At 44.5% G+C, this 26,488-nt stretch overlaps 1 protein-coding gene across 4 annotated transcripts in view; it reads left to right on the top strand.

Annotated features, from left to right (window-relative positions):
- Positions 1-26,488, top strand: part of SBF1 (SET binding factor 1) — a 211,465-nt gene that overhangs the window by 113,792 nt on the left and 71,185 nt on the right. For all 4 annotated transcript variants that reach the window (XM_075857594.1, XM_075857593.1, XM_075857592.1 and 1 more), the window contains 4 exons: positions 8,222-8,299; positions 13,919-14,032; positions 14,117-14,245; positions 14,355-14,453. In XM_075857594.1, the coding sequence (XP_075713709.1) occupies positions 8,222-8,299; positions 13,919-14,032; positions 14,117-14,245; positions 14,355-14,453 (420 nt within the window). The remainder of the gene's footprint in view (positions 1-8,221; positions 8,300-13,918; positions 14,033-14,116; positions 14,246-14,354; positions 14,454-26,488) is intronic.

Below are 26,488 nucleotides of genomic sequence, written 5' to 3'. Positions count from 1 at the left end.
AGATATTATAGTGAAACTCCACTATTATTCGATTAAGGAGAAGGTGATGGAAAGAGCTAGGAAGCTTCCGGTGATCACCATTTATAATACAGCGGTTCAGATATATGCTGATTTGGCTCCCCAAACCATTCAAAAAAGGCGGATGCTTCGCCCTATTCTGCAGACCCTCAAACACCATGCGATTCCATACCGGTGGGCATTCCCATTTCGTCTCCTCTTCATGCGCAATAATAGGCAATATGGCTTCTCTACGCTACAGGAGGGAGAGGACCTGCTGAGGGACTTACATATTCTACCACCCCAGGATAAAGCCAGTTCCTCCCGACTCCCCATACGGGATCCCCCGTTGTCACCAATATGGCGTACCCAAGGAGGCCGTCCAGAGTTTCCTCGGGAACAGAGGGTGGAATCTCGTCGGCAACAATTGAATCCGACATGACGGAAAGGAGGTCGATTATAGAAGCAGATAGTTTCTTTTTCTTTCTCTTTCTTTATTCTTCATATCGGCCGGAGATGTCTTCAAGCAGCACGGAGGCTGAATTTCAGCCGGATACCGCCATTTGCAGTTCTCAGCGGACTGGGAGCCGGGGATCCATACGTTGGGGGGGATGTGGGGATTTCTTTTGCTTCTCTGGACTCCCACTTATAGTAATGGAAATTTGTTTATAAGCTGACCCGAAAAAGGCGAGGAAGGGTTTGGATGGGTCAAGTTCGCAGTGAGTTGGTACTCTGGCTATAGATATGTTTGTTTTGTTTTTTTTAAAAAATATGAAAGTTTGCTTTACCTTATATTTAACATGTGAATGCCTATTATGCTCAGGGTTGATATAGGTTAAGGGGTTGAATGTCTGGATATATATTTTCGGAAATGCTGTGCCTTCACGACGGTCTGCTGTCCCCCTGTTAGCAGTCTTCCTTGACTGCCTAGTCGGTAGACTATGTTCGGTACTATTGATACCTTGTGTATGTCTTATTTTTGTTCTGTCTTTTACCCCCTTCCCTTTCCTTTCTTTCCTATTTCTGACCTTTGTCTCTATGGCGGGATCCTAATAAGCACATGGTTCTACCTCCTGCTCTATGATGGCGGCCATGGAATCTGCTAAAACCTTTAGCTTACTCACACATAATGTGCAGGGCCTTAATTCCCCGATCAAGCGTCGAAAAGCTTTCTTGTATTATAAATCCTCTCATGTTGATATACTATTTTTACAGGAAACGCATTTTTCTACCTCCTCTGCTCCATCGTACTTTCATAAACACTACTCACAAAAATTTTTGGCTAGTGCCTCTACTAAGCACAGGGGAGTGGGCATATGGTTGTCTCGGTCGGTCCCGTTTACACCTCACAACACGATCTCTGACCCGGATGGCAGGTACATCCTGGTCTCGGGTCTGTTACATGAATCTCCAATAACCTTTATTAACTACTATGCCCCGAACTCCAATCAACCGGCGTTCTTCCAGGGTATGTGGCGCAAGATCCATTCATCGATAGAGGGCCCGATAATCATGGGTGGGGATTCTAATATCGCCTTGGACGCGTCCATGGATAAATCCCACGCATTCAGGGTGCGACTTATACCTCCTACGTCAACCAGCATACAAGTAGCACGTTTCTTCCATTCGGTGGACGTCATAGATGTCTGGCGGGATTTTAACCCCACAGCAAGGGATTATACTTATTTCTCCTCAGCCCATAATATCCACACCCGTATTGATCATGTTATGATGTCAACTAGCTTACTCCCTAAGGTCACGGATGCTAGGATTTTAGCTACACCCTGGTCTGATCATGACCCGATTGTGGTTCGGTTGTCAGATTTATGTGGGAGACCGCCTATCTCCTCTTGGAGATTGAATGAGTCATTACTATCGGATCAGGAGATAGTTAAAGAAATCCAAAGGGAATTGGACACATATTTTCTACTTAATAAGGCACCAGACACCTCAATTATGTCCAATTGGGCGGCTCACAAAGCAGTGATTAGGGGGAAATTCATCCAGATAGCCTCGCGTAATAAGAAACGGTTGAAGGAGGTTCTGGCGTTAAAGGAGAGGAATTTTGCGGACCTGTCTAAGAAATTTAAAACAGACCCCTCAGCAGTTATTAAAGCAAAATTAGCAGAAGCTAGAACAGAATTAAATTTATGTCTGACAAGTTGGGCGGAAAAAAGTCTGCGTTGGTCACAACATAAGTTTTTTACACAAGGGGATAAACCGGGAACATTACTCTCTAGACGCCTCACGCCCCGATTTAACACCTCAACACCACCGAAACTGCGATTGGCGGATGGATCTTTATCACAGAATCCCACAAAAGTTGTAAAGGCCTTTCAGGATTTTTATTCAGCGTTGTACTCAGCTCCACCTCAGTTTGATAAAAATAAGGCTAGGGTCTTGTTGGAAAAAACATTCCCTACTAAACTTTCCCAAGGGGATAGAGAAACACTGGATGCTGAATTTAGATTGGAGGAGGTATTGGATGTTATTAAAAATCTGAAGGCTCACAAAGCCCCGGGGCCAGATGGGTTTTCCTCAGGTTATTACAAACACTTTAGGGAGGTCCTGGCCCCGCACATGGTTGAATTGTTCAATGCTTATCGGGAGGGTAACAATTTGCCCCCTTTTTCGAATCTAGCCTATATACATCTTATCCCCAAGCCTCATAAGGATCATACAGATCAGGCTAACTATCGCCCGATATCCCTTCTTGATGTGGATCTTAAGATTATGACAAAAATTCTGGCGGTTAGATTGAATTCATTCCTAGCCACATATATACATAAGGATCAGGCGGGATTTATACCCCTCCGCCAGGCGGAAGACCAGACGAGACGGGCTGTGGACATTATCTCAGCTGTTCGTTCGGGGTGGGATGGCACTTCCGGACGTCAAAGTATGTTATTAAGCCTTGACCTCCAGAAAGCCTTTGACTCGCTATCCTGGGAATATTTGTTTTATGTCCTTGAGAGAATGGGCTTCGGTACGGGATTTTTGTCTATTCTTAAGATCTTATATTGTCTTCCTACAGCAAAAATAAATTCTAGGGGATTTATGTCGGGAGCTTTTCCAATATGCAGAGGAACGCGACAGGGGTGCCCGCTATCGCCTTCCCTGTTTGCGCTGGCTATTGAGCCATTGGCCAACCTCATACGAGATTCTCCCGACATTAGGGGGGTGAAGGTGGGAGGAGTAGAACACAAATGTGCCTTGTTTGCGGATGACATACTGCTTTTCATATCGACACCTCTCACATCATTGCCGAATCTCTTTCATATTCTTGATCAGTTTGGCAAGCTGTCTGGGCTTAAGGTCAATCACTCCAAGTCGGTGGCAATGAATCTTACATTGCCAATAGGGGTAGTGAAGCTCCTAAAAATTAACTTTGATTTTCATTGGGATGCACGTAGATTGACGTATTTGGGTATTAAATTGACACCTACCATAGAGTCCCTTTACGAGGACAATTTCCCTCCACTTTTTCAACAAATAGCTACGGATCTCACTAGATGGTCCCCTCTTAATCTTTCATGGTTTGGCCGCATTGCCTCCATCAAAATGACGATATTGCCCAGATTGCTATATTATTTTCGCACGCTCCCTATTGTGGTCCCTCAGAAGGCGCTTAGACAAATCCAAGGGCTCATCATGGGGTTTATTTGGGGTTCTAAAAGACCGAGAATACAGAGACAAACTTTATTCACCCCTAAAACGGCGGGGGGTCTGGGGGTTCCCAATATCCAACAATACTATCACGCAGCACGTCTGGCGCAATTTACAGATATGTATGCGAGACCATACTGTCCCCAGTGGACGCAAATTGAGACGGCCGCATGTACCAGTTTCCCGCTGGAAACGCTACTGTGGATGGAGTCCTCGGACAGGCCTCCGGTTCTCTCCCCTGTGCTTTCTCAGATGTTACAGCTGTGGGACTCGCTTAGAAAGAGATTCCATATTAAATCACCCCATAATCCGCTCATGACCATCACGGGTAATTCTGCCTTTCCTCCGGGTCTGCGTAGAATGGAATTCCGGTGGTGGCTCAATAAGGGGTTTTACAGGATTAAGGACTTTTTTGTAGGGGGGGACATCAGAACTCTGGATTACTTTAAGGACTCACACTCGATGCCCCCATCGGAGCATTTTAGATATATCCAGATACACCACTTCTTGTTGAACTGGAAATCCAGGAGGGGGGACATCAGCACATTGACCACTTTTGAACGGCTGTGTTGGCTTTCTGGCTTACGACATAAAATTTCCACGATATATTCCGATCTGGTTACTCCGGAAGGTAAACTCCCTTACATGACACGATGGGAACACGATTTAGGTACGGGAGTGGAATTGGAGCAGTGGCGGGAGATGGCATGTACGACCTCAAAACTATCTATCAATACATCCTTGGTGGAAGCGGGTTATAAAGTATTAATGAGATGGTATATGGTCCCTACTCGTATAGCTCGCTTTAACCCATTGGTGGATAAGCACTGCTTTAGACAATGTGGTGCGGAGGGTACACTAATGCATATTCTATGGGAGTGTCCAGTGGTTGCCACATTTTGGAACCAGGTATACCAGCTTATTAACACAGTGATCCAAGTCAAACCCCCCAGGGATGTGATTACGGCTCTGCTATGCGGTCCTATTCCCGAGGTTCGGGCCCCCGCATGTAAATTTCTCCGATATGTGTTTCTGGCAGCTAAAATAACTATTGCTAGGGCCTGGCGAACACCCACGTTGTCTATGGATATGTTGATCGCTAAGATCTCATGGATAATGGTTAATGACCGCCTAACACATCAGCTGGCGGGTACATTAGACAAATTTGATGCCATTTGGGACCCATGGAGGAACCACACATTTTCGGGAATACATAGAGATGGTTAGGAGACCCTTCTACCCTACACCTTTCCTTCCCCCCCTCCTTATCCTTCTTTTGTTTATTGTGTGTGTTTTGTTTTTCTCTCTTATATTTTTTCCTTAGAGGCCATGTTAAGGTACTCTATAAAGCAATGTGATGTCAAGATTGGTTACCTATGTTAGTAATGAAGGCATTTATATACTATATATTTGGCAGAAGTGTTGACATCATGAATGATATATAATGTGAGATTTATTGGAGACCATGTTGGTCTAATACTTTGTTTAATTGTATTATTGATATGCAAAAGTTGAGACTCTGCGAGTCTGTGTTATTATTATATTACAAAAAACTGTTTAATAAAAAACTATTGAAAACATGAGGAGAGTTCTCACCAATGATTGACAGCTGCTGTGTATACAGAGCTCTCTTGTCATGACTTGGGCAAAAAGGACATGTATGAACTGAGACTAAAGGCCCGTTTAGACCGGTTGTCACTCGGCTGCTGCAGAGAGCGCCGATCGATACTTTATTAATCGGCTCTCGTTTTCTCCTGTCACATGGAGCTATGGCTGGGGACAAGCGGTCGTTACTCCGATCGCTCGTCCCCATATATTATCATCATGTCGGCAGCGCGTCTCCCTGTTCACACTGGGAGATATGCTGCCGACAACGATAAGCTTTTACTTTTTTAAAACTATTAGACCAGCAGATGATCGAGTGTTTGCTCGTTCATCTGCTGATCGTTCCCCTGTTTATACTAAGCAATTATCGGCAACAAGCGTTCTATTAACGTTCGTATGCCCGGTAATCGTCATGTGTAAAACCCCCTTAACAAAAGCCATGCAAAGGAATGGAAGTATGCAAGGTTAGACAAACCTTTTTGTCTGCACTATATCTAATATACATCTATATTCTAATATGCATAGTTTGCTGATTCCTGATAATTATTGAGCAGTTATTTTGGTTACGATACGCAGTTAAAATACAGGAGCTATATGAAGAAAATAAGCCTTACATAGTGCAACGTACTCTTATAATATAATTCTAAAATTACTAATCCAATGACCTAAAGAAGATTGTTTTGGTGACCGATGCAAAAACACGAATTAATTATATTATTATTATATATTTATATTTGCTGAACAGAAGAAAACGCCAACCTGAGCTAGCTGACCATTTATTTTGACATTAACCCCTTTACGACTGCCATACGGTTATATACGTTCTAACTGCCGATGCCCCATGCAGTTAGCACGTGTATAGACGTTGACAGCCTGGAACGGGTTTAATGAGCGCAGTGCTGCTTCACTGTGAGCAGCACTGCACTCATGTCGGCCAAGGCTTTGAGAGCCCCGGAATACACCCCCCACTGTAGATAGTGCCACCCACAACCCCCTTCAGGCAGCGCAAAACCCTCTGTGGGTAGTGCCACCCAAGCTTCCTCCAGCATCGGAATTCCCGGCCAGCGCTCTGGCTGGGGTTTCTCCTCCTATAGCGAGCCCCCGGCGTGTCTCCATCACCGCTGTAAATAGTGCCGCCCCCCTGCAGATAGCAAAACCCCCCCCCCCCCTGCTGTAAATAACATAACACCCCCCACTATAGATAGCGCCACCTGAACTGACTCTAGGAGCGGAATCCCCGGTGTCAGATCGCACAGGCCAGGGATTGCGCTTCTAGAGCGAGCCCCTGACGTCACTGTTTATTTGGACAACGACGTTCGTGGCTCTCTAGGAACAGAATCCCCGGCCGACACTCTGGCCAGGGATTCCGCTACTGGAGAAGCCCCTGGCGTCACTATCCATTTATGGATAATGACGTCAGCGGCTCTCCAGGAGTGGAACCTCCGGTGTCAGATCGCTCTGTGCCGGGGGGGATTCCTCTACTGGAGAAGCCCCTGCTGTCACTATCCATATATGGACAATGACGTCAGCGGCTCTCTCGGAGCGGAATCCCAGGTGTCAAATCACTCTGTGCCTTGGATTCCGCTACTGGAGAAGCCCCTTGTTTCACTATCCATATATGGACAGTGACGTCAGGGGCTGCTCCTGGAACGGAATCCCCGTTCTGGCAGGGGATTCCGCTTTTATAGTTAACCCCTGACGTCATTGACAATATATGGACAGCGACATCAGCGGCTTTCTGTAGGAGCGTAATCTTCGGCCAGAGGTATTTTGCTCCTACAGGGAGCTACAGTGGTGCTGTTTACAGGAAGGGGGTGCCATTTACGGGGAGGGTGGCGCTATCTACAGGGGAGATGTTGCGATCTACAGGGGAGATGTTGCGATCTACAGGGGGGATGTTGCGATCTACAGGGGGGATGTTGCGATCTACAGGGGGGATGTTGCGATCTACAGGGGGGATGTTGCGATCTACAGGGGGGGCGCTATCTACAGGGGGTGCTATATACAGCGGGGGTGGCACGATCTACATGGGTGCTGTAGCATTATATTGGCACTATCTACAGGGGACACTGGCGATATCTACATGGGCACTGTGTGGCACTGGGCATATCTACAGAACTGTGGCACTGTGGACACTGGCACTTTTTACAGTGTGCACTTTATTGCCACTATCTATGTGGGCAATGTGGCACTATCTACATGGGCACTGTGGTGTTTTCAGGGGGTTGGGGAAAAAAACCTAACAAATAAAATCTATCCTTTTTTTTTTTATTTTTTTTTTTAAATTTTTTTTTTTAACGTCCATGAAAAACTGATAGCAAATGCCAGTTAAAAACGATCAGACGGCCGGGAAATGGATTCAAATTTTGAGACCCATTGATGCAAAACAGACATGAAAAACTGTTGTTGACTGCCATTTTTTTGACGGTCGTGTGTATACAGCCCTTTTCACTCTCCCCTCACAGCGATCCAGGGTGACGGAGAGAGAAGAGGACTAATTGTTACAGAGTTCTGCAGTGTATGTGTAGATAGATATAAAAAATTACCAAAGTGTTTTTTGTTTTTTTTTAACATTTTTAGTGATTTGTTTTCTCATAATAAAATGTAAAAACACTGAATTAATTAAACAAATCTAGAAAATGAAAGCCTCATAACTCTTGTAAAAATAGTTGTGATATTCGAAGCGGTTCCAAAGATATTATCGTTTAAAGAAGCGCATATCAGAAATGGAGAATTTGACCTGGACACTGGCATTAATGACCCTTGGTCATGAAAGGGTTAATAAACATCACTGTTCTGTTAATACAATTTCTACTGGTTTTCTTTTGTGGTCTCCCCTTTTACCTCATTTATTTTCACAAGTCGGTTAACTGATTTGAAAATCTGAACATTATTTTTCCGTTGAACCTATACCAATAGTATCATAACTGTTAACTGCTCCTCCTTTCATCAGGTTCTGGACCCTTCTTTACAAATTGCTGATTTGGCATTCCCTCCATCTTCTATAACAACTTCCACTCTTCGGATGCAGGTAAATGAGTGCCTTTGAAAGTAGGATCCAAGAATCTGCCTTACGAGCACACAACTTGCCAAGTGTAGTTTCCCAATTAAAGCAAACTGATACTTTGTCAGTGACACCAACACCTTGCTGGTGTATTTCTTTAAAGCATACTTGTCTTATCAGGTGACTTTTTAGAATAAGCTGTCAATATGTGTGTACTTGAGGACTAACACCATTTCTGGCCATTATAGGACTTGTACAATGCCTTGCCAAAGTGTTCACCTCCCTTGTTTTTTTTTGTTTTTTTTTGTTTCATTGCATTAAAACATGCAATTTTATTTAATCTATTTTAATTCCATGCACCTGACAAAATAGTCCAAATTTTTCAAGTATTCAACCCTTTGCTATAAAACCTTTAAATAACCAATTAACTTCAGAAGTCACATAATTAGTTGAATTTGATCCCCCTTGCATTCAAACAGTGTCCCATGACCTGTTACATGATCAGGGCCGCCATCAGGAATTTCAGGGCCCCCTACAGCTAAATTTTCTGGGCCCCCCTACCGTGGCACCGCCTGTTAACGGTACTCCGTCCAGCACTATATTATGGTACCCAGCGCCGCCATCAGGGGGGGTATTATGGGTACTGATGTGAGAGGCCCGGTCAAACCTAATTGAAAGGGGGGCCCGGCAACTGCCGCGACTTGCCTTTGGTAGAAAAAAAACAGGCCCCTGCAATGGGGCTTGTTTTTTTCACCAAAAGAATGTCGTGAGCTGCGGGCCCCCCTTTCAATTAGGTTTGGCCGGGCCTCTCACATCAGTACCCATAATACCCCCCCCTGATGGCGGCCCTGGGTAGCATGGGGGTCGTCAAGCACTGCCGCCCGTGCGACCGATCGCGCACACCCGCAAACTCCCGCGCATGCGCACCCGCCTGGAACTGCGCACCGAATTTTGAGGCAGATTTTGACCTGCCCACACTATCTTGCCGCGTTTTTTGCCCGCGGCGATTGATGACAGCAGACAAAAAACGCAGCGAAAAATGCATTTTCTGCCTCCCATTGATTTCTATGGGAGGTCAGAGGCGGAACCGCGGCAAGAAAGGACGTGCTGATTTTTCTTTTTTCCGCGACTGGCTCCCATTGATTTCAGATTAAATCAATGGGAGGCGGTTTTGGAAGTTTTTTTGGTGCTGATTCTGACGCAGTGTCCGAGTCAATATCAAGGCCCAAAAACTCTGTGAACTGGGCCTTATTGTTAGGGCTTATTCAGCTGAACATGTAATACATCCGTGCAACGCGCGTGATTTTCACGCGCCTCGCACGGACCTATATTACTCTATGGGGCCGTTCAGACTGTCAGTGATTTTCACGCAGCGTGTGTCCGTGTGTCCGCTGCGTAAAACTCACGACATGTCCTATATTTGTGCATTGTTCGCGCATCACGCACCCATTGACGTCAATGGGTGCGTGAAAATCACGCCCAGCACTTCCGCAGCCGTATAAACTATGAATGAAAACAGAAAAGCACCACGTGCTACAAACAGAGTGTCATAATGATGGCGGCTGCGCGAAAATCACCTAGCCACGCATCATACGCTGCTGACACACGGAGCTGTTATGGACCTTTTGCATGCGCACGCAAAAAGCACACGCTTGTGTAAATCCGGCCTTAGGGTAGGAACACACTAGGCATGAACGCTGCGGATATTATGCAACACATTTTATTGTGGATAATCCGCAGCGTATTACAGTCGCAGCCGAGTGGATGAGATTAGAACAAATCTCATTCACACGCTGCAAAAATAATGGACCTGCAGTGTGGCTTTTGGCTTTTTAAGCCGCAGCGTGTCAATGTATTCTGTGGAATCGCTGCTCCTCTGTTGCGGAAATGCTGCGGTTCTGCCGCAAAAATCACACATGAGAAGAAAAAAAAAGGCACTTTTTAAAATTTATAAAAAAGTTTAGACTTACCCCGGCCGTAGTCCTGGTGACGCGATCCTCTATTCCGGGCTGCGCTAATAATAGAGGATTGCGTCACTTGGACTACGGCCGGGGCAAGTCTAAACTTTTTTATAAATGTAAAAAAGTACCTTTTTTTTTCTCATTTGTGATTTTTGCGGCAGAACCGCAGCATTTCCGCAACAGACGAGCGGCGATCCCACAGAATACATTGACACGCTGCGGTTTAAAAAGCCAAAAGCCACACTGCAGGTCCATTATTTTTGCATCGTGTGGATGAGATTTGTTCTAATCTCATCCTCTCTGCTGCGACTGTAATACGCTGCGGATTATCCACAATAAAATGTGTTGCATAATATCCGCAGCGTTCATGCCTAGTGTGTTCCTACCCTAAGGCCGGATTTACACGAGCGTGTGCTTTTTTGCGTGCGCAAAAACGTGGCGTTCTGCGCATGCAAAAGGTCCATAACAGCTCCGTGTGTCAGCAGCGTATGATGCGCGGCTACGTGATTTTCGCGCAGCCGCCATCATTATGACACTCTGTTTGTAGCACGTGGTGCTTTTCTGTTTTCATTCATAGTTTATACGGCTGCGGAAGTGCTGGGCGGGATTTTCACGCACCCATTGACTTCAATGGGTGCGTGATGCGCGAACAATGCACAAATATCGGACATGTCGTGAGTTTTACGCAGCGGACACACGCTGCATGAAAATCACTGACAGTCTGCACGACCCCATAGAGTAACATAGGTCCGTGCGAGGCGCGTGAAAATCACACACGTTGCACAGACGTATTACACGTTCGTCTGAATAAGCCCTAACAATAAGGCCCAGTTCACAGAGTTTTTGGGCCTTGATATTGACTCGGACACTGCGTCAGAATCAGCACCAAAAAACTTCCAAAACCGCCTCCCATTGATTTAATCTGAAATCAATGAGAGTAAGTCGCAGAAAAAAGAAAAAGCAGCACGTCCTTTCTTGCCGCGGTTCCGCCTCTGACCTCCCATCGAAATAAATGGGAGGCAGAAAATGCAGTTTTCCCTGCGTTTTTTGTCTGCTGTCCTCAATCGCAGCGGGCAAAAAACGCAGCAAAAAACGCAGCAAGATAGTGTGGGCAGGTCAAAATCTGCCTCAAAATTCTTTAAGGAATATTGAGGCAGATTTTTTCGGCCTGCAAAATACTCTGTGTGAACAGGGCCATACTTAAACAGCACTTTGACACACTTTACTCACCATGTCAGAAGAGCTGCTCCCACTCCAGTCCTCTTCAGGCGATGCCTTCGGTCCAGACGTCGTCCTTCACCTCCAGGCTCCAGAAAATGGCGGGGATCGTAGAACTGCCGCCGCGCAAGAACTAGACTCCTCCCCCTCTCCTTACGCAGCTACGCTCTGGAGAAGGAGGCGGAGTCGGAGGCGGACAAGGAGGAGTCGGAGGCGGGCCAGCAGGTAAGTAACCGTGCGCCGCTGTCCCTGTGTGGCTGTCCTTCCCCGTCGATGTACTTGTGTTGCTCACTCTCGGCGGCGCGCCTGGTCGTTCGCACGTGGGCGCGCGCTTGCGATCGTGCGCGCTCGTACGCGCAAGCGGCGGTGATGAGAGGGGGGCCCGCAGCAGCTCACGACATTGTTTTGGTGAAAAGAACAGGCCCCATTGCAGGGGCTTGTTTTTTTCTACCAAAAGCAAGTCGCGGCAGTTGCCGGGCCCCCCTTTCAAATAAGTTTGGCCGGGCCCCCTACAGTACTACCCCTAATACCCCCCTGATGGCGGCCCTGCACATGATGTCCGTATAAATACACCTGTTCTGATAGGCCGCTGAGTCTGCAACACCACTAAGCAAGCAACATGGAGACCAAGGAGCTCTCCAAACAGGTAAAAGACAAAGTTGTGGGAAAGTATGGATCATGGTTGGGTTATAACAAATATCCCACAGTGCACCATTAATTACATTATAACAAAAACAAAAGAATATGGTGCAACTACAACCTTACAAGAGAATCCCACCAACCAAAATTCAGACTGGGTAAGGAGGGCATTAATCAGAGATACTACAAAGACATCAGCGATATCCCTGAAGAAGCTCCAAAGGTCCACAGTGGAGATGGAAGTATCTGTCCATCGGACAACTATTAGGCTATGTTCACACGGGGTATTTTGCAGGAGGAATATCTGCCTCAAAATTCCGTTTGGAAGTTTGAGGCAGATATTCCTCTCCCTGCACGCCGATTTTCGTGGCGATTTTCGCGCCGTTTTTCGCCCGCGGCCATTGAGCGCCACGGGCATTAAACAGCGCGAAATACACTTTCTCTACCTCCCATTGAAGTCAATGGGAGGTCAGAGGCGGAAGCGCCCGAAGATAGGGCATGTCGCTTCTTTTTCCCGCGAAGCAGTTTTACTGCTCGCGGGAAAAAGACGCCGACGCCTCCCATTGAAATCAATGGGAGGCGTTCTCGGGCCGTTTTTGCCGAGTTTTGCGACTCGGTTTCCGTGTAAAAAAACTCGGCAAAATACCCCGTGTGAACATAGCCTAAGCCATATACTCCACAGAGCGGGGATTTATGGAAGAAAGGCCTGAAAAAAAGGCATTGCTAAAAGAAAAAACATAAGAAAACACAACTTGAGTTGGCCAAATAGCATGGGTTAGACCCCCCCAAACACGGAATGATTGAAGGAAGGATGGATGGCAGTGAATGCGGGACAATTTTTGAGGAAATTATGATTGTCTGCCAGAGATTTTAAACTGGGAAGGAGGTTCAGCTTCCAGCAGGACAATTACCCTAAAATTACTGCTAAAGATACACTAGAGTGGTTTAAGGGAAAATATTAAAATGTCTTGAAATAGCTCAGTAAAATTTCAGACCTCAACACAATTGAGAATCTGGGGCATAACATGAAGACTGCTGTACACCAACACAACCCATCTAGCTTTGAAAAAGTTGAAGCAGTTTTGCCTAGAAAAATAAGCAAAAATCCTAGTGTCTAAATGTCTTAAACTAATAGACCTCTACCCCAAGATACCTGTATCTCTAAATGCAGCAAACGGGGGCCCCACAAAGTATTGACTTTCAGAGGGTGAATGCTTATGCACATTAAAGTTCTCTGTTTTTTGTCTTCATTATTGTTTGTGTGTATTTTGCACCTTCAAAGTGGTAGGCATGTTGTGTAAATCAAACGATACAAGCCTGTCAAAAATCGATTTTAATTCAAGGATATAATGCAACAAAACAGGAAAAAAAATGAGGGGGGGGGGTGTGCTTTCGTAAGGCACTGTATCATTTTTTAGCAGTGTTCCCCCCTGCAGGCTCTTTCTAATTATGTTTTCATTGAGCTAGTGGGTGGTGCATAACTGCTATTATGTCTGACATAATAGAGAAAAGAACATCTTGCTCTCTAATTTCTTTGTAGCGCAAACATGTGTGTCTCTGCCTTTCTCACTCTGCTCCTGCTCTCCTCCTCCCCTCTCCATATACTAAAATGGGCAGCATGTAAACTTGATCCTTCAATGAGTTACTAGTCCGTCTCATCTTGCGGTGATGGATATAGCAGTTAATTCATAGTGAGTGAACCGTTAGTAGGGAAGGGGGGAATGGAGCCTGATAAGTGGAGAAAGAGGTACTAACAAGATATATTACAAAGTATCAGTAGTTCGGATATATAGATGCTCTGTACAATTTTTGTTGTGCCTAATTACAGGATATGGAAGTGCGTGCTGTGTTCCTTCGTCTTTTTGCTCAGATTTTGCAAGGATATCGTTGTTGTCTTCAGCTTATAAGAGTTCACCCAGAACCTGTCATACGGTTTCATAAGGTTGGTTTGCTCCCTTTTGTTTCAGATCTGTATATTGTTTTGTGAACAACCGTTTACGTTATTAAATGTATTTATATTTTCCAGGCTTCTTTTTTGGGTCAGCGTGGATTAGTGGAAGATGATTTTCTAACCAAGGTTCTGGAGGGCATGGCGTTTGCAGGGTTTGTCACGGAGAGGGGTCCACCATACAGATCTCTTGATTTATTTGATGAGGTAGACCCTACTATATATAGAAAGAACATTTGTAACCCCAGACAATCATAACTATAATTATAACCTTGTCAGTTTTCTTTTGACTCTATTTTATTACTCTTCTTTACAGCTGGTTGCTTATGATGTGCAGAAAATACAGTACCAGGTGGGAAGTCAGAAAAACCTAATGAAGCATGTGCAAGAACTAGCTGAGAAGCTCTACAGGAATGTACGTTTTATGTGGTTGGGTCAGTCATTGTATAAATTGGTTGGAACAGAAATCAGAATTTAAAAAATATTGCTTGATTTTAAGATCCAAAAGCTGGGTCCACACTCCTGTTTAAAAAAAAGTCCGTCCTTGGCCATTTCCATAAGGGATAGGGGGAAAAATAGCCTATTGGTTTCCATTAAAAATACTGGACACTAGTTTCAGCTTTTTTTTTTGGCACTCTATGAAGTTATGCTTTTTATGTTATGAATGTAATCTTTTTATGAACTAAGTTTTCATGTTTCAGTAACTAATTGAGCTTGCTTTACTAATAGGTTGCATATCTATAGCTCATACATTTAGAAACTTTTAACGACTGGCATATAGCCTTTTTACGTTGGTCGTTTGGGGTAGTTCTTCTGAAGTGCTGCCTTTTCGAGGCGGCACTTCAGAAGAACTTTTTCCGCATCGGGCGGGGATCTCCTGGAGCCCGGGCTGTTGCTAACAGCCTCGGGCCTCAGGGCAACGATTGGAGACCACTAGCAGTGGTCTCCAATCATATTTAACCGCTCAGAAGCGGCGCTCAATAGCCAGTGCCGCCTCTGAGTGGTTTTAGAGGGAGGGAGCGCCCTCTTTCACCCCACTGGCACCACGCGTGCATCGTGGGTTGCCGATGGTTTCTATGGGGGCCTAACAAAGGCCCCCAGGTCTGCCTTTATTGATTGCCTGTTAGGCAGAGGCATGGCCTCACAGATACCTGTCAGTTTTACACTGACAGGCAATAATACACTGCAATACAGAAATATTGCACTGTATTATAATAGCGATCAAAAGATCGAACAGTCCCAAGTAAAAAAAAAGCAGGTTTGCCGCTCCCCCGTGGCCTTTAGCTCCGTGATACAGCTGTCTCTAGACAACCTGTCACAACGATCACATTGCTCCGAACAGCAGCGCTTACGAGCCGACTGAGGAGCTCCGTGATACAGCGGTCTAGAGACCGCTAATATCACCTGATGCTGTGGCCGGGGATTCCGATCCATGACAAGTCCCTCACTTCACTGTCCATATATGGACAGTGAAGTGAGAGACTTCTCCTGGAACTGTCCACTACAGGAAGGTAGGTTGGGTGCCATCTATGAGGGGTGACTATGTAGAAGGGGGCTGTGTGGCACTACCTACAGGGGGGGCTGTGTGGCACTACCTACAGGGGGGGGGGGGCTGTGTGGCACTACCTACAGGGGGGGGGGCTTTGTGGCACTACCTACAGGGGGGGGGGCTTTGTGGCACTACCTACAGGGGGGGGGCTGTGTGGCACTACCTACAGGGGGGGGGCTGTGTGGCACTACCTACAGGGGGGGTTGTGTGGCACTACCTACAGGGGGGGCTGTGTGGCACTACCTACAGGGGGGGCTGTGGCAGTATCTACAGAGGGCAATGTGTGGCAAAAAATGTACAAATAAAATTCATCGGACTTTAAAATGGACAGGGAAAAAAACGGATGCAAAACAGGTCAAAATTGGCCGTTGAAAACAGAAACACGGCCCGGAACGGATGCAAAACGGCCGGTAAAAACTTCAGTTTTTATCGGCCGACACTCGGTACATGTCGTTTGAATAGAGCCTTATCTGATTGGTGGTGGCCCGTCTCCCCGGAGCCCTGCCAATCAGCTGTTTTGAAGGGGCCGCGATGCTCGTACGATCGTCTCTTCCCCTTCATTTCCTTTACTGCTCACACTGAATCGCGGACACACTTGTAGCGGCGGTTCACAGTATTACAGTATACACTTGAATGGTAGAAGGCTGTAATACTGTGAACCGCTTCAAGTGTATCTGCGATTCACAGTGTGAGCAGTAAAGGAAATGAAGTTGAAGCAGCACTCGTATAAGCAATATGGCCCCTTCAAAACAGCCAATCGATGGTGGTGCCGGGTGTCTGTCCCTGACCAATCAGATATTGATGGCCTATCCTGAGGATAGGCCATCAGTATTTGTGGACTGGAAACGCCACAACATCTGTAATGGTGGTATGGTGTCTTTAAAAGCCAGTTTGCGCACCATTCTTTGTAAGCGCCACCTTGCGCCCACCGCGTAACTGGGCGTGTTTTTATTTTTTACCAACTGGGTGTTGTACAGAGGAGAGTATGAGGCTTACCAATCAGTGACTAATCAGCATCATACACTTCTCATTGTTCCAGCCCAGCTTCTTTCACTGCACAATCTCACTGTGCTGTGGATCATGCTGGGCTGGAACAATGAGAAGTGTATGATGCTGATTGGTCACTGATTGGTCAGCCTCATACTCTCCTCTGTACAACACCCAGTTGGTAAAAAGTAAAAACACGCCCAGTTGTCCATTGAGAGTCATTAGCATAAATCTAAACTAGCTCATAACTTGCTCAAAAATGATAGTTTTTCAAAATAAAAACCACTGCTGTTATCTACATTACAGCGCCGATCAGATTATGTAGGAGATAGGGCATTTATAATCTGGTGACAGAGCCTCTTTAAGCTGGCCACGCGCAATAAATAAGTCGTCCGAAATGGCAGATTGTAATTTTTATTGCTGATCTTTTTTTTAAAAATTTTACACTATGGTCAATGATCGTTTACGATGGCGAATGTCTGACGCCAGAAAGGTGTCTGGCAACATTTTTTTTTTTCATTTTGTTTTTCAGCCGGTCATTGGTTAAAACTATGTGTACATAATGCGATCAGCTGATTATCGCAAATCTTTCTCCACTTTGCAGTAGATCATTTTTTTAAATAGTTTTTTTAATCCATGTACTTTATCTGTCTGGGATTTTTATAGTAAGATTTTTCGCATGAAGGATCCAGCATACTATTTCATTGGCTGCGAGGTGAATGACTCTAATCTAATGTGTATGGCCAGCATTATGAGAACAGATATGTATTACAAGTTAGTGTTTTGTTTATCTGCAATATAGGATGACCGTACAGAAAAAAAAATACAGATAAAAACACAAACCTAGACCTTGAACCCCGTAACGACCGCCTATATGCCTTTTCACGGCAGACGTTAAGGGTACTTATGCCAGAGCGCTGCCTTTTCATGGGGCTCTGACATAAACCCGGCACGGGTGTCCTGTTCTGGCTAAAGCGGGTGTCAGGCGGTCTAAAGACAGCTGGACACCTGCACTAACGGACGGGATCGATTTCACCATCGATCTCACCCGGTTAAGCCCTTAGATGCGGCGCTCAATAGCGAGCACCGCATCCAAGTGGTTTTGGAGGGAGGGTGCTCCCTCTCTCACCCCATCGGCACCCTGCAATTGCAATCGCAGGGTGCCAATTGCTTTTACGGCAGCCGGGGGGCCTAACAAAGGCTCCCAATTCTGCTTGTAGTGGATGCCTGCTAAGCCATGCCTGAGGCATGACCTAGCAGGTGCCTGTCAGTTTTACACTGACAGGCAATAATACGCTGCAATACAGAAGAATTGCAGTGTATTATAAAAGCGATCAGAAGATCGCATAGTGAAGTCCCCAAGTGGGACTAAAAATAAAGTAATCAAAAAGTTTAATAAAGTTAATAATAAATAAAAATCCCAAATAAAAAATATGAAAACCCCACTTTTTCTCTTATAAAATACTTTAACCTCTTAAGGACACAGCCTGTTTTGGTCTTCAGGACACAGCCAATTTTTTTCAAATCTGACATGTTTCACTTTATGTGGTAATAACTCCGGAATGCTTTTACCTATCCAAGCGATTCTGACATTTTCTCGTGACACATTGGACTTTGTTACTGGTAAAATTTGCTCGATACATTCAGTATTTAATTGTGAAAAACACCAAAATTTTGTGAAAAATTATCATTTTTCTAAATTTAAATGTATCTGCTTATAAGACAGATAGTAATACCACACAAAATTGTTGCTAATTAACATTTCCCATATGTCTACATTAGATTGGCATCGCTTTTTGAACATCCTTTTATTTTTCTATGACCTCACAAGGCTTAGAACTTTAGCAGCAATTTCTCACATTTTCAAGAAAATTTCAAAAGGCAATTTTTACAGGGGGCAGTTCAGTTGTGAAGCGGATTTTAGGGCCTTATATATTAGAAACCCCGGATAAGTCACACCATTTTAAAAACTTCACCCCTCAAAGTATTCAAAACCGCATTTGGAAAGTTTCTTAACCCTTTAGATGTTTCACAGGAATTAAGGCAAAGTAGAGGTGAAATTTTCAAATTGCTTTTTCTCTTTCTTTTTTGCAGAAATACATTTTTCATCTTTTTTTTTTTTTTTTTTTTTTTTTGTAACACAAAGTTTTACCAGAGAAATGCAACTCCATATGTATTGCCCAGATTCTGCAGTTTTTAGAAATACCCCACATGTGGTCCTAGTGTGCTTATGGACTGAAGCACAGGCCTCAGAAGCAAAGAAGCAGGTGACCTAGTGGATTTTGGGGCATCCTTTTTATTAGAAAATATTTTAGGCACCATGTCAGGTTTGAAAGGCTCTTGCGGTGCCAAAACAGTGGAAATCCCCCAAAAGTGACCCCATTTTGGAAACTACACCGCTTGATGAAATTATCTAGGGGTATAGTGAGCATTTTGACCCCACAGGTTTTTTGCAGAAATTATTGGAAGTAGGCCGTGAAAATGAAAATCTACATTCTTTCAAAGAAAATGTAGGTTTAGCTAATTTTTTCTAATTTCCACAAGGACTAAAAAAGAAAAAGCACCGCAAAATTTGTAAAGCAATTTCTCCCGAGTAAAACAATACCCCACATGTGGTCATAAATCATCATTATGACACTCTGTTTTTATGTTTGCAAACCGAAAAGCACGTGGTGCTTTTCTGTTTTCATTCATTCATTCATTTCTTTTACTGCTGTTGCGCGAATCACGTTCGGCACCCGGAAGTGCTTCCGTGTGCCGTGCGCGATTTGCGCGCACCCATTGACTTCAATGGGTGCGTGCAGCGCGAAACATGGGCACATATAGGACATGTCATGAGTTTCACGCAGCGCACATACGCTGCGTCAAATTCACTCAGTCTGAACTGCCCCATTCATTAACATAGTTCCGTGCGACGCGCGTAGCACGGACGTAAAACAAGCTAGTGTGAATAAGCCCTAAGTGTGTATCTGACAGGCAATCTATTAGGACATTCCACCGTCCTAATAGGGATTTACCCAGGGCAGACCTGGGGGCTTTTTATTAGGCTCCTGGCTGCCATGACACCCCATCGGAGGCCCGCGATAGCATTTGCGGGTCGCCGATGGGTGAGACGAAGCTCCCTTCCTCTGCGAATGATTAAAATGCCGCGGTCGCGATTGACCCCGGCATCTAATACGTTAAACGGCCGCAATCTTGGTTAACTTCGATCGCTGCTGTTGGAGCAGGAGCCCGGCTTTAATCAGACAGCCGAGGCCTGGCTCCAGCCTGCATGGGACACCCATGTAGGACTTGGACTAGGCCCCTGTGAAAAGGCGACGACCTAGCCTAGGGCCCCTTAGTGACTGCCGTGAAAAGGCTTATTTGTGGTCACTAAGGGGTTAATTGCCAGTGAAACGTTTGTTTTTTCCTTTCAGCAGCCATAACTTTTTTTAATTTTTTCATTGACGTGGCTATGTTTTATGCGGGAGAAATTGTATTTCTCGTTCATTACATTGGGGGACGCAGACCATGGGTATATGCTGTGGTCACTAGGAGGCTTGACACTAGGAATTCAAAACTGTGGCCCCTCCTACAGGATACACGAAAAACAAAAGGAGGACCCAATGCAAAAAGATTAGCCCTTGTTTCCCAGGTACCTATTGAATGCTTACTAATATTATAGCGTATAACTTTATTGTAAATAACTATTAAGCATACAAATGAAGATTAAAAGCGCAATGTGAACTGAAGGTCTTTATATAGTAATGCTAATATTGCTCTGTAGTCTGTACTATCTAAGTTTAGAGTCAAACCACCATCTCTGATGACCGCACTGCCTGCATGAAACCACTATAATTAGCGGCTGCAGTCCGCTTAGAAGAGGACTTGGAATTGTCAGAACACATTGAATTTTAACCCCTTAACGCTCAGTGACGTACTATTCCGTCATGGAAAGCGCCCTTTTCGCGCTCCATGACGGAATAGTACGTCACGGGAGTAACGGCCATTTGGGCCGTCCTCCAGACACATGCAGGAACTGTGACAGCTGCTGTCTCGTACAGCAGCTGTCACAGCTCCTACTGCGGGGACCGATCGCTGTGTCCCCGCTGATTAACCCCTGAAAAGCCGTGTTCAATAGCGATCACAGCTTTTTAGGGGTTAAGCTGCAATCGCCAGCCTGCTACACGATAGCGGCCGGCGATTGTAACTATGGCAACTGGACACCAAACAATGGCGTCCGGCTCTGCCATCGACGGAAGCCTAGTGGGTCCTGACGAAGTCAGGACCCACTATGCTTGCTGTCAGTGAGTAGCTGACAGCTCTAATACATTGCACTACACATGTAGTGCAGTGTATTAGAATAGCGATCAGGGCCTCCTGCCCTCAAGCCCCCTAGTCGGACAAAGTAATAAAGTAAAAAAAATTTAAAAAAAAAGATGTGTAAAAATAAGAAAATAAAAGTTTTAAAAGTGATCAAAGTAAAAATCCCCCCTTTTCCCTCATCAGTCCTTTATTATTAATAAAAATATATAAACAAACAAACTATACATAATTTGGTATCGCCGCGTCCGTAACGGCCTGAACTACAAAATTATTTCGTTATTTATCCCGCGCGGTGAACGCCGTAAAAGAAAATAATAATAAACCGTACCACAATCACAATTGTTTGGTCACTTCACCTCCCAAAAAATGGAATAAAAAGAGATCAAAAAGTCGCATGTACCTAAAAATGGTACTGATCGAAACTACAGTTCGTTACGCAAAAAATAAGTCCTAGCACGACTTTATTGATTGAAAAATAAAAAAGTTCTGGCTCTTAGAATAAGGTAACACAAAAAGTGAATGATTTTTTACAAAACGTATTTTATTGTGCAAACGCCATAAGACATAAAAAAAAAACTATAAAAATCTGGTATCGCCGTACTCGTATCGCCCCGCAGAATAAAGTGAATATGTCAATTATAGCGCACGGTGAACGCTGTAAAAAAAATAGAATAAAAAAACAATAGTAGAATTGCTGTTTTTTAGTCACCACGCCACCTAAAAATGGAATAGAAACGGATCAAAAAGTCGCATTCACCCCATGAAAACCGCAATGAATTCCTCAAGGGGTCTAGTTTCCAAAATAGTCACTTTTGGGGGGTTTCCACTGTTTTGTCACCACAAGACCTCTTCAAGCCGGACATGGTGCCTAATAAAAAAGAAGTCTCATAATCCACTAGGTCCTCCTTTGCTTCGGAGTCCGGTGCTTTAGTCCATTACCGCATTAGGGCTACATGTGGGATATTTCTCAAAACTGCAGAATCTGGGCAATAAGTATTAAGTTGCGTTTCTCTGGTAAAACCTTTTGTGTTATAGAAAAAAATGGTATAAAAAGGATTTTCTGACAAAAAATAAATATGTAAATTTCACCTCTACTTTGCTCTAAATTCCTGTGAAACACCTAAAGGGTTAATAAACTTTCTAAATGCTGTTGTAAATACTTTGAGGGGTCTAGTTTCTAAAATGGGGTGTTTTGATAGGGGTTTCTAATATATGGGCCCCTCGAAGCAACTTCAGGACTGAACTGTAACCTAAAAAAATAAATAAATTAGGCAATACGTCGCTTCTTACATTATACTGATAATGAGCCATGCCCACCCCGAGATACTGATAATGAGCCGTGCCCACCCCGAGATGACCCCAGTTTTGACCGTTTGTATAAACGGAGACCCCTATTAAACCGTTTCAGTACCCGGTTTTCCAAAGCATACACCCCAAGAAGTGTATTTCTATTGATGAGTCCTTGGTACATTTTAAAGGTTGGGTTCAATTCCACCAGTACCTGCCGAGTAAGAGGGCAAGGTATGGTGTGAAGATGTATAAGCTGTGCGAGAGTGCATCAGGGTATACCTACAAATTTAGGATATATGAGGGGAAGGACACCAGTATTCAGCCCCCAGAATGCCCCCCCCCCCTTACTGGGAGTTATGCAAAAATTGTGTGGGATTTGGTGCACCCACTGCTGGACCAGGGTTACCACCTCTACCTGGATAATTTTTATACGAGCGTCCCACTCTTCAACTGCCTCAATTCCAGTCCTGCGGCATGCGGCACTGCTAGAAGAAATCTGAGAGGCCTCCCTAAGACTCTGCTTGGGCAAACAAGAAGGGGTGAGAGCAGGGCACAATCTAGCAGCAACATATTGTGTGTCAAGTACAAGGATAAGAGCGATGGTCTTGTATTGACAACAATACATGGCCACACCAGTACCCATGTACCTGTACGAGGTACCTGTAGAGAGACCCTGAAACCAGACTGCATCCTGGACTACAATAGGTACATGGGAGGGGTGGACTTGTCAGATCAAGCCCTGAAGCCCTACAGCGCTATGCGGTGTGGTATAAGAAGCTGGCCGTGCACATCATTATCAAGAACCTAATATTTAGGGACCAAGAAGGGGGCACCCAGTACTTCTGGAAGCGAGGCCACAGGCATCGTACCAGGGCAACACTTTCCAGAAGAAATTCCCCAAACTGGCAAGAAGGGAAAAAGTCAAGAGATGCAAAGTCTGCTATAAGAGGAGGATAAGGGAGGACACAATATATCAATGTGACACGTGCCCCGAAAAACCAGGGCATTGTATGAAAGTGTTTTAAAATTTATCATACATCCCTTAGATTTTTCATCTACCCTGATGCACTCCGCACAGCTTATCCCCCTCATCTTTCCCTTCTGAGCCCTGCTGTGTGCCCAGGCAGCTAATAACAGCCACATGTAGGGTATTACCGTACCTGGGAGAACCCACATTACAGTTTATGGGGTGTATATCTCCGGTGGCACATCCTGGGCACACTATATCGGACACTGAAATGGCATATATATATAATATATATATATATATATATATAAAATTGCAAATCTCACACTGCACCATCTGCTGCGCATTATCTTTTACACAATACCTGTGGGGTCAAAATGCTCACTACACCTCTAGATGAATGTCTTAAGGGGTGTAGTTTTCAAAGTGGGGTCACTTCTCGGGGGTTTCAACTGTACTGGTACCTCAGGGGCTTCTGCATACATGACATAGCACCAGAAAAGCTCCAGTAGGCCAAATGGTGTTTTCCTTCTGAGCCCTCCGATGGGCCCAAACTGCACTTTATCACCACAAATGGGGAATTGCTGCACTCAGGAGAAATTGGGAAATAAAATGGGGTATTTTGTTCCCTGTGAAAATAAGAGATTTTGATCAAAAATGACATCTTACTGGAAAAAATGAAATTTTTTTAATTTCCCAGCCCAATTCAAATACGTGCTGTGAAAAAACTGTGCGGTCAAAATGGTCACAGCAACCATAAATCGATTCCTTGAGGGGTTTAGTTTCCAAAATGGGGTCACTTCTGGTGGGTTTCCATTGCTTTGTTACCTCTGGGGCTCTGCAAATGCGACATGGCAACCGAAAACCAATCCAGCAAAATCTGGACTCCAACAAACACATAGCACTCCTTTCCTTCTGAGCCCTCCCATGGGCCCAAACGGCCGTTTATCACCATAAATAGGGTGTTGCCGCACTCAGGACAAACTGGGCAACAAAATGGGGTATTTTATTCCCTGTGAAAATAAGAATTTTTGATCAAAAATGACATCTTATTGGAAAAAATTTCATTTTTTTAATTTCACAGCCCAATCCAAATACGTGCTGTGAAAAAACTGTGTGGTCAAAATGGTAACAACAACCATAAATTAATTCCTTGAGGGGTGTAGTTTCCAAAATGGGGTCACTTCTGGTTGGTTTCCATTGCTTTGATACCTCTGGGGGTCTGCAAATGCGACATGGCACTGAAAACCAATCCAGCAAAATCTGGACTCCAACAAACACATAGCGCTACTTTGCCGTTTGGGCCCATGGGAGGGCTAAGAAGGAATTTTTTCACCACAAATGAGGTATTGCCGCACTTAGGACAAATTGGGGAACAAAATGGGGTATTTTATTTCTTGAGAAAATAAGAAATTTTATCAAAAATGACATCTTATTGGAAAACATTTCATTTTTTAAATTTCACAGCCCAATTCAAATACGTGCTGTGAAAAAACTGTGTGGTCAAAATGGTAACAACCATACATGAATTCTTTGAGGGGTGTAGTTTCCAAAATGGGGTCACTTTTGGGGGATTCCTACTGTTTTGGCACCTCAACACCTCTTCAAACCTGGCATTCTGCCTAAAATATATTCTAATAAAAAAGAGGCCTCAAAATGCACTAGGTGCTTCTTTGCTTCTGGGGCTTGTGTTTTAGTCCACGATCACACTAGAGGCACATGTGGGACATTTCTAAAAACTGCAGAATCTGGACAATACATATTTAGTAGTGTTTCTCTGGTAAAACCTTCTGTGTTACAGAAAAAAAATGGAATAAAATTGAAATTCAGCAAGAAAAATGACATTTGCAAATTTCACCTCCACTTTGCTTTAATTCCTGTGAAATTCCTAAGGGGTTAAAAAAAACTTTCTAAATGCTGTTTTGAATACTTTGAGGGGTCTAGTTTTTAAAATGGGGTGTTTTATGGGGATTTCTAATACATAGGCCCCTCAAAGCCACTTCGGAACTGAACAGGTGCCTTAAAAAAAAGGCTTTTGAAATTTTCTTAAAAATATGAGAAATTGCTGTTTATGTTCTAAGCCTTGTAACGTCCAAGAAAAATAAAAGAATGTTCAAAAAATGTCTAAAGTAGACATATGGGAAATGTGAACTAGTAAGTTTTTTGGGGGGTATAACCGTCTGTTTTACAAGCAGATGCATTTAAATTCTGAAAAATGCTATTTTTTCAACATTTTCTCTACATTTTGCAATTTTTCACAAATATACACTGAATATATCGACCAAATTTTACCACTAACATGAAGCCCAATGTCACACGAGAAAACAGTCTCAGAATCGCTTGGATAGGTTTTAAGCATTCCGACGTTATTACCACATAAAGTGAAATATGTCAGATTTGAAAAATGGGCTCTGAGCCTTAAGGCCAAAACAAGGCTGCGTCCTTAAGGGGTTAAAAGAAGAAAAGCCCCCCCCCCCCTGACATGTTTCACCACCGTAGTGGCGTCCTCAGGGGAAAATTGGGCTAAAGGCTCCTACAGGATATACCCCACCTACAGACATTGAGCTAATTCAGTCTTCGCTTTGTTGCAGTAGCAGGAGTGTCTGCTTTCTATGGACATGAGTCTTTCCATTTTTTTATGTTTGTCTATTTTTTTTAAATTTTTAGCTGGCAAACAAGGTTGTCTCCTCCAAGGCAGGCGCACAGTGTCATATTACTAATTCGCTGTTGTCCCATTCCTATAAAGACAAATGGGAGAAGAGCATCCGCTTCAATCTCTCCCACTAGTCTCCCCTTACCAAAGGGTTAACCACTGGTGGGTTGCTACTGCTGGTCACACATCTGGGAGATAGAGGTTGCAGAAGGGTGACTTACAACCTTCCTCCCCACTCTACTTGGGGTGACCTGGACTCTGCCCACTGGGCGCTTTTTTTTCACTCACGGTAGGCCCTTAACACTTTCACAGGTGCCACTTTCTGCTGGATACTGCCGGCAGCGCCATCGTGTGTGTGTGCGTTTCCTCTGCTCATCCAATAGCGCTACAGCGTGCTTTTCACTCGCCTCTCATGGTGATTCAGCCTCTATTCTCCGATTGACTGCACAAGATCACATGATCCAAAGGCAGCCGATTGCGGCGGCTCAGGAGCGTGGCCTAGCTTCCCTCCTCTGGCTCTTCGTTCAGATATGCTGCTGGGGACACAGTACCTCCTGATCGTGTCTTGCTTCCTTTGCCTTTAGGACAGCAAATACACTTCTGGAACCGTGTAGGACCGGCCCTATGCCTTTCTTTCTCACTACAGGTACCCTAGCCCTAAGTCCCTGAGCATTTTTTACTCCCTGTAGGAGTATTTTC

The sequence above is a fragment of the Rhinoderma darwinii genome, chromosome 3, assembly GCF_050947455.1.
Source record: "Rhinoderma darwinii isolate aRhiDar2 chromosome 3, aRhiDar2.hap1, whole genome shotgun sequence".
NCBI classification, from domain to species: Eukaryota; Metazoa; Chordata; class Amphibia; order Anura; family Rhinodermatidae; genus Rhinoderma; species Rhinoderma darwinii.
The sequence above is the reverse complement of the archived record's forward strand: the minus strand, read 5'-3'. Positions and strand labels throughout refer to the sequence as shown.